Raw genomic sequence first — 8,724 nt, 5'->3', positions numbered from 1 at the left:
TTCTCTCTCCCTTGTTTGCTGCCTCTCGCGGCAGGCGACAGGCGCCTCCGATTCCACAGTGTGCGTGCGGGCCGGCAGCGCGGGCACTTGCACCGTCGTTGCCCGCGTGGAGGAGCGGCGTGCAGAGGAAGGAGACGGAGCGGGGCCGATGTAGACTGTCCTGTCCTGCCGGAGTTGCGCACGGGCCGGGAGGTCGAGCTCCGGCGTCCGCACTGCACCGACGCGCGAGCTGCGGGGACGCTCCAGATCCTGAGTCGCTGTCGATCTCCACCTTGGGCCACTCCAAGGCAATGCAGAAGCCCAACTCCTCGTCATAGTCGACGATGCAGCCGGAGTGGCTGCTGAAGCTCGACATCGGAGTGGACGGGATCGAAATCGAAGAGGGAGAGGAAAGGACGGAGCGATGAAGAGTGATCTAGGGTTCAGAGCGAGGCGTCTGGAGTGGGGTTTCTGTTGGACAGCGGTGGGGTCGTTGGTGGGCGACACGCCCAGACGTGACTGGGTCACCCTATATCCGCCTTAGATTTGGACTAGATATGAGAGGTGTTGATCAGTCCAGACGTTTGAGACATGTTTGAGAGGTCCGGTTGAGTCGCGTTTTTGTGACCGGCCACTGAATGGACAGCCTGTCCATGCGTTTGAGACAGGTACACGAGAGGTCTAGTTGCATATGCTTTTGGTGATGTAACAATCAGTATTTGACATGAATAAAGTGGGCCACAAGTTCAAAAAGAAAAGAAAAAAATGGCCTTAAAAAATTGCACCAAACATCATTTTATCCATGGTTAGCAAAATCTCATCACATGGTGGTGTAGACACCTAAGATACAAGAGGTCAACCTATGATTGTTCATGCGTAAGTTCCAACTGATAATCTAATACAAAGAGGGCACCTCCCATGTTTCTCTCATACTTTCTCCATCTTAAAATAAGTGCCGTGAGTTCAAATTTGGACTAAAGCCACGCCACTTATTTTGGGACGTAGGGAATACTACTTAACTTCTCGGTACCAGGAACCACACAATTTTCATATTTCCGCAAGCAGTGTTGTTGTGTTCTCGTTTCTTTCTTTTTATTCAAATCAGGTGTCTCTTTTTATACAAGTTTTACCTCTTTTGTGAGTAATAAAACACAAACAAGAAGTCCATAAGCGGCAAAACATTTTGGCTAACTGCTTGCTCAAGAAAGAAAACCAAATATGATAACTCCCACAGCAAGAGGACAAATCAAACTGATGTATTTTAACATGTTCACAACATACAGAGAGAATTCGTGTCCTCAGCTTACAAGTAGACACTGGTAAGGACTCCAGAGAACCTGCTCATCGATTTTGGGAAGGTTTTCATCGTCTAGCAACTTCCAAGTCTGTTTAAGTCTGACTCCCATCCATGATCTCTGCCCTTTCTTGAGTTCGATATAAATTTTCCCGAGCGCTCGGCAAATTAGGGCTTCCATAGGCACATGGTATAAAATTCCTGAGCTCCCCTCGCCCAGTGAGGACTTCCATAGGCACATGGTAAGCACAGCCACCGCCAGAACAGAACCATATCCCACTAAGGGCCTCTTGGTTAGAAGGATTCTAAAAACATAGGAACAAGAAACAGAAAAATAGGATACAAAAGCATGCGTAAAATGAAGGATCAGAAAACACATGAATTTTGTAAAGTGGGGTGTTTGATTCATAGGTATAGGAAAAAACTAGGAATCCAGGAAATCATTAAGATGATAATGACGAAGAAAGAAACCTCTTACATCTCCCATGCAGACAAGGGTGCCAAAAACACCCTAATTTACTAATGAGCAAGCCACTCACTCCTGTTACTCACCCTTAAAATCTGTGTACCACAGTTCTCAGGCTTCTGGATCAAGAAACCAAAAAGGTAAGAACCAGCAAAAATAATACATATGGAAAGAAGCATCTCTCCATGTATGCTAGGTATCAGATAATGCCTTCAGTCCATATCAATCCTGCTTGCTCAATTAACAAAGTAAACAAAACTGAGTATCCCAGGAAAGAGACAAGCTAGACTAAAACAGCTAACTATATGTGTAGACGCCAGCTGCACGAAGTATTTGCAACAATCGTGTTTCTTTTGTGGCACCTACTATGACATACTAGAGCAATTAATTTCAAGCATAGCAATGATTCTCAACGTATAGCTGTCAAATCCGACAGAAAGCATCTAGAAATATTGCTGGAAAATTCAAATACATATAAACCAATAGCAACAAAGTACACTGACCTCTATTAACTTACTCAGCAGCAAACGGAGGTCAACCCTCCAGTGATCCCCTATTTGGGCAGCCATCTGGAGTTGCCAGTTCTGATGTTGCTTCATCAGGTTTTGGTCTCGATGATGTAAATTGGTCTCTATTGCGCTGCATCCTATAAATACAGGGAAAATATGAAAACTGTTAATTGTATTTGTGCATAATCCGTGCAGAGGTAATTTAGACAAACAAGCAAAATATAATGTTGTCTGACATAACGTTGTTAGCATCAGAATATTAGGTAGTAATCGTTTTCTTTTGTCAGCAGTACCATATCATAAAATCACAATACTATTATAATTTTCATGAACTATAATTTTGCTTATAGAAGGGGAGCCTTGGCGCAGTGGTAAAGCTGTTGCCTTGTGGCCATGAGGTCACAGGTTCAAGTCCTGGAAGCAGCCTCTTGCAGAAATACAGGGAAAGGCTGCGTACAAAAGACCCAAAGTGGTCGCACCCTTACCCGGGACCTGCGCGAGCAGGAGCTACATGCACCGAGCTGCCCTTTTTCATAATTTGGCTTATGCATCACATAAAAGGGTGCGGCACAATTGTAGAGACCACTTCCCAATGTAAGCCCAACTGTGTGGCCGCCACAACTGCCGCTGCCGTAGCAGCAGCAGCCACCGCGGCCTCGGCATCCATCTGGACGACCTCCACCTTGCCACTGTGCTCCCCATGCCCATGTTGCCCATCCCCCTTGCCCTCCTCCTCCACCTCCTGCTCGTGCTCCTCCTTGTACCGTTCATCGCCTCCGCCTCCGCCGCCGTGACCGCAAGGTGGTTAATCACGGCATCTGCAGCGTGCGCCTCCGGGTCCTCCGCCAGCTGCAGGGGGTGCTCGGGGCCCCGGCAAGGCTGGTATGGCCTTCCGTCGTACTATGCCATGGCGAAGGATTGGATCGGGCGATGGGGATGGAGACAACCCATTGGGGGTAATAACCCTAGGATTTCGATCTGCTTTTAGTTTGGATGGTGGAAACCACGACAAGTATTTTGGAATGGAGGGAGTACTACACACTATGATGTGTACAAGCCAGCTGCACTAAGTATTTGCTAGAAATTGTGTTCCTTTTTTCGCACCCACAATGACATACTGGAGCAATTAATTTCAAGCATAGCTGCCAAATCCCACAGAAAACCTCTTTTGAAGCATCTAGAAATATTGCTGGAAATTTTAAATACATATAAAAAAATAACAACATAATACATTCCATTACCTTACTCGGCAGCGGACAAACATCGAGCATCCACTAATCCCCTATTTGGGGAGCCATCTGGAATTACCAATTCTGATGTTGCTTTATCAGGCTTTTGCCTTGAAGACGTAAATTGGCATCTATTGCGCTGCATCCTATGAATACAGTGTAAAATATGACAAATATTAATAGTGTTTGTGCAAAATCAGTCAGAAGTAACTTAGTCAAGAAGCACCAACAAGCAAGTTTAATCTTATCTAAAACAAAGGTTATTAGCATCAGAATACAAGGCAGTGATCGATTTTTTTGTTCGGCAGTACCACATTGTAGTATTATGATACTATTAGATTTTTCATATTTTGTTTATATATTATTTAAAATACCTGAAATATATCTTCTAACACAATTTATAGGAAAACATAATACTGTTGTAGAATTAAATTATCACTAACACTGTGCTAGGGATTAATTCCAAATCGATAAACGAGTATAATTTCTAACCTGATACACCGCAACAAATTGTTGTAACAGAACGTGATGTACACGACTGTTTTACAGAATGCAACGTCCAAATTAATTTATAGATATTCTTTTCTGGGGATAATATTGATTCTCCTCATTCAAGAGATGGAGGAAGTGTCGTACAATGAATGCAGCCCAACCAAAAAATAGCTGCTAGGCGTGCACTTAAGCGTTCCTAGGCGTTAGGCAGAAGCAGAACTCCTATCTTTAAGAGTGCCTAGGCGTCTTAGGCAATGTAGGCTCTAGGTAGAGGCAGAACTAGGAATTTATGCCCAACGCATTTTTTAAACTTGCACGAATGCGATTTTTACTAAGAATTGAAGCCCAGTGCTTCGAAGGGTCAACTAATTACGCAAGAGCAATAGATGACGAACGATCTACAACTGGTCGTACTTGTGCGGTTTCATGTGGTCTCGAGGGTATATCTCTTGCTTAACCCACTCTTGCGAAATATGGCCGACCCTAAGATTTTGTTCGGATAGAAAATGGTACCACACATAGTTCATGTGCACCAAGCGATTCTAATCATGGTAACATTCTGACAATGAATACAATGGAATTGGGGTACATGATACGCTACAGATCATTTGGCTCTAGTAAGAATGCAGTGATCATGGACATTGTTTTAAAAGCGTCCCTAAGGCGTCGCCCATGCTATGGTGTCAGGGCGCCCACCGATGGCAGGGCGTTGAACTCGCTTTTGACTGCTTTGTAAAGCATCAGCCTTAGACAAAAGGGTGTCTGAATCGTCCGCCTGGGTAGGCAGGACGGCGCCTTGGGCCAGATTGGACGCCATGGGCTGCTCTCAGGCTGGAAAGAGTGGTCCGCGAGGGAAACTTTCGCGTGAAAGACTGGCTCATGTGCGGACAGGTACAAGGCGGAGGGAGGAGAGGGAGGACCGAAACAATCGTCCAATCCATGCAAGAGGGATTCCTTCTCTCCTCTCCGACCTTTGGCAGCGGCTCCTTCCTCCACGGCTCCAATCTGTGCCCTCCTCCTCTCCAGGCTCAGCTCCTCCCCCTCCTCTTCTGGCGCAACAGCAAGGTTTGGCTCCCGTTCTCATCTCACTTCTCCCCAGCCCTCCTCTGCTCTTTCTTCCACCTCTCTCCCAATGCTCTGTTCCTCCCAGCAGTGTAGCTAGATATGTTTAACTGCTCCTTCTCTTCTGCATATGTTTCCTCCAAATCTGCTTCCCCACACACAAGGCAGCAGCCCCACCACCGTTTCTCTCCTTCCCCATGCTTTATCTGGTTGCTCCAGTGATTTGTCTCTTTTCTCTTTTTCTTTGACGGCTGATTGGGCCTTATCTCAGTGTTGCTGCAGTAGCCAGGTGTCCCTGCTCTGATGGATCATGTGGCTGATAATGCTTATAATCTATCCAATGATCCCAGGAGAAGAGCTACATCCGAAGATCCAGCTTGGGCGTATGGGTTCTGGTCAGATTTAGAGAGGAAGATCTAGCTTGACAGCCCATATGTTCGATTTAGAGAGCTACATCCGACGTTGGTAAAACTTTATTTATGTTAATGCTAGTTGTTAAATCGCCTATTTGGCTACCGTATACTCCCTCCGTCTCGAAATAAGTGACTCAAAAGTGACTCAACTTTGTACTAAAGTTAGTGTAAAGTTGAGTCATTTTTGAGTCACTTATTTTGGGACGGAGGGAGTATTATATATGTATGTGTCTAATGCGTCACCTCGCCTTACGCTTTAACGCTTAAAAGCTGATGCACCCCCCAGAACCTCGCCTCACCTTACCGCCTTGAAAACATTGATCCTGGAAACCATGTCTAAATCAAGGAGTGCCACACTAATATTACAACTGGCAAGAATCACATCATACTGGTAATGCTTGACACGAGACTAATAAAGCGACTAGAGGCAACTTATCAATGTTCATACTCCCTCCATTTCAAAATACATTGCATATTAGTTTATCCTAAGTTAAACGTTGTAAGGTTTGACCAAATTTAAAGAAAAAAAATTCAACATCCACAATACCAAATCAATATCATCACATCCATCATGAAATTTATTTTCATATTTTTGACGTCGATGCTTTTCTACAAACTCGGTCAAACTTGACAAATATGCATTTTGAAATGGAGTACTGAACAGAGTTTTCTAAGAACAAACCTATGGTCGTGCAGATGTGGTAACACAACCTGACAATTATGAATTGCTATATATGATACACTAGAAATCATTTGGCTCTGGTAAGAATGTAGTATCACAGGATACTACGATCTATGTCGTGATCATGGAAACCATGTCTAAAGAAAGAAGTGCCACACTAGTATTACAACTGACGAGAATCGCAGCATAACGGTGATGTTTACATGGTACACACTAATCAAGCAACCAGAGGCAGTTAATCAATCTTCATACTGAACAGAGTTTGTTAAGAAAAAAGCTACGATGTGCATATGTTCCCAAGAAAATCATGGCAAAATAATATGCATAAGTAATGTAGCATATTTCAATGCATGTTGTCAAATTTGGTGACTCCCAACACGACAAACTTAAAGTATTTCAGACATTTTTCCCAGACAACATTTGAGACATAGTTATTGGAATTCCCAGTCAACAACCATACCAACCTTAGTCCAAGTTTCTTCCAAACAGTAGTAAAACAGATCTTCTTAACAAAGTTCTGCTCTTTCAGCTTCTCCCTAAATCTCATCAACTGTGCCACCAGTGTGGGAAATTCAACCTCTGAAGCAGGGTAAATTCGACCTCTGCCGGATGTGAATCAGCCAGCACATAATCTTACCAAGCACGGTTTATAGACTGTAAATATAGTCTGTATGGAATTGATGGTGATGCTCCGCCACCAATGCCTGGGTTGAGCTCGTTTCCCCCGAGCAGCGAAAGTACAGCTTGCACCTGCAACAGCGATCAAAGACACTACCACCTTGCAATATCATTCAAGGCTATTGAATCACGTACAAAAGGCAGAGAAGACAAAATTATACTAATTGCAAACGGCAAGAGATGGACCTTATCAAGGGATACAGGGTCCAACACGTAGATCCAGCACATCAAGGGTTCAGTGAGCTGGTTGTGCAAGGCCCATGGCACAGCCGTAGAGACCGTCAACTTCATTCCCTCCAGCATCGAAAGTACAGCTTGCAACTGCGAGGGCAACCAAAGAAACTACTACCTTGCAATATCATTCGAGGCTACTGCTGAATCATGTGCAAAACAGGCAGAGATGACAATTTGCTAACGTCGAGGGATGGACCTTATCAGGGGATACAGAGTCGAAGTCGTGGCTCCCACCCGGGAAGTGCATTTTTAGCTCAATGCTAGGGACCATCAGCTCCATTCCCGCGAGCGACAGAAGTACATCTTGCACCTGCGACAGCGATCGAACACGCTAGCGCCGTTCAACATCACCCGAGGCTACTGAATCACGTACGGCGACAACAACAACAACAAAAAAAGGGCAGAGAAAGACAGTTGGCAGAGGACAAGGGGTGGACCTCATCAGGGGTTACGGAGTCGAACTTGCACTCCTGGCCCCGGAAGGTCATGGTGAGCGTGTTGCGCGAGGCGGGCGGTGCAGCCGTGGAGTCCGCCGGATCCAATCTCCCCTGCAGCGAGAGCGCAGCTTCCACCTGCGACACCTTGTCAGGGGAGACGGACATGAAAATGTGCACCGCGCCCGGGAAGCACAGGGTGAGCAGGTTGCAGCCGCAGAAATCCTGGCCGCAGCCGCCGCCGCAGTAGGCGCGCTGCTCCGCCGAGTCCTCGGTGTCCATCGGGACGGCCTCCCAGTCGCCGCCGTGCTCATGCTGCTCGTCCCCCTCCTCCTCCTCCTCCTCCTCCTCCTCCTCCATCTCGTCCTCGTACGCGTCCTCCGCCTCCTCCTCCTCCATCTCGCCCTCGTACGCGTCCTCCGCCTCCTCCTCCTCCTCCGCCTCGGCCTCCACGGGCGCGAGGTCGTCGAACACCCCGGCCGGCTGCGGGGGGAAGTCGGGGCCCCAGAACGACGGTGCCATGGCGATGGATCGGATCGGATGGGATCGGGTTGGATTTTGGGCGACGGGGATGGAGCTGGGGATTTGGATCTGTTTTCGGTGTGGACTGTGGGTGTGGAGTGGCGGAAATGGAAACGTCAAAGGGGCGACTGGTCGTGGGCCCCACCCCCACCGTCCCCCGATGTGCCAAAATGCGGTTGCACTTTTTGGAAGGATGGAGCGCGCATGTCTCACGTGCTGCATAGCATTAATTGTACAAATAATTAATAAAGGACCCGTCAGCTGGCGAATGTCAGCCAGGAGGGGTGGCATTTGTGAACGATTTCGGGGCTGTTTGGTTTCTAGACACACCTTGCCATATTTTATCATAACTTATCTTAGTCAAGTTTAATTAAGTTAGGTGGGTGTTTGGTTCTAGCCACACCTAAAGCAAGTATTTTTTAATCTATATATATATATATATATATATATATATATTATTACTAGCAAAAGGCCCGTGCGTTGCAACGGAAGAAAAAATATCACACGCTTTTAATTTTTATAATCATTTTGGTTTATTAAAATAATAAGCTAACTAACTAATGTAGTAAGTCCTGTCCTATTTTGTTGGAAAATCAACCCGTCCATTGTTAATTCCATCATGATGAGAAATTGAGGATGATGCGTCTGCTCGATGCAGAACGGCGGCGGCGCGGCGAAGCTAAGTACTTGCAGGTGGAGGCGGGCCTCCATGGCTCACACGGGGAACTCC

The 8,724-nt window shown here is 46.2% G+C and overlaps 1 protein-coding gene across 3 annotated transcripts; it reads right to left on the bottom strand.

Moving 5' to 3' along the window:
- Positions 1–1,215: 1,215 nt before the first annotated feature.
- On the bottom strand, positions 1,216–8,126 carry LOC123410135 (GATA transcription factor 20-like). 3 transcript variants are annotated; one of them, XR_006612976.1, is made up of 7 exons: positions 7,476–8,126; positions 7,235–7,348; positions 6,991–7,125; positions 6,764–6,876; positions 6,591–6,676; positions 3,490–3,623; positions 1,216–2,385 (listed from the first exon to the last, which is right to left on the bottom strand). XR_006612976.1 is itself a non-coding variant. In XM_045103024.1 (4 exons), the coding sequence occupies exons 1-4, from the start codon at positions 7,992–7,994 to the stop codon at positions 6,760–6,762; spliced, it is 885 nt and encodes a 294-aa protein (XP_044958959.1). In that variant the 5' UTR covers positions 7,995–8,126; the 3' UTR covers positions 5,275–6,759. The 3 variants fall into 3 exon arrangements, 1 of the variants encoding a protein (XP_044958959.1); XR_006612975.1 differs by having other exon boundaries at positions 6,591–6,876; XM_045103024.1 differs by lacking the exons at positions 1,216–2,385; positions 3,490–3,623 and having other exon boundaries at positions 5,275–6,876.
- Between the last annotated feature and the right edge of the window lie 598 nt (positions 8,127–8,724).

The sequence above is a fragment of the Hordeum vulgare genome, chromosome 7H, assembly GCF_904849725.1.
Source record: "Hordeum vulgare subsp. vulgare chromosome 7H, MorexV3_pseudomolecules_assembly, whole genome shotgun sequence".
Lineage (NCBI taxonomy): Eukaryota > Viridiplantae > Streptophyta > Magnoliopsida > Poales > Poaceae > Hordeum > Hordeum vulgare.
This window is presented reverse-complemented; position numbering and strand designations above follow the sequence as displayed.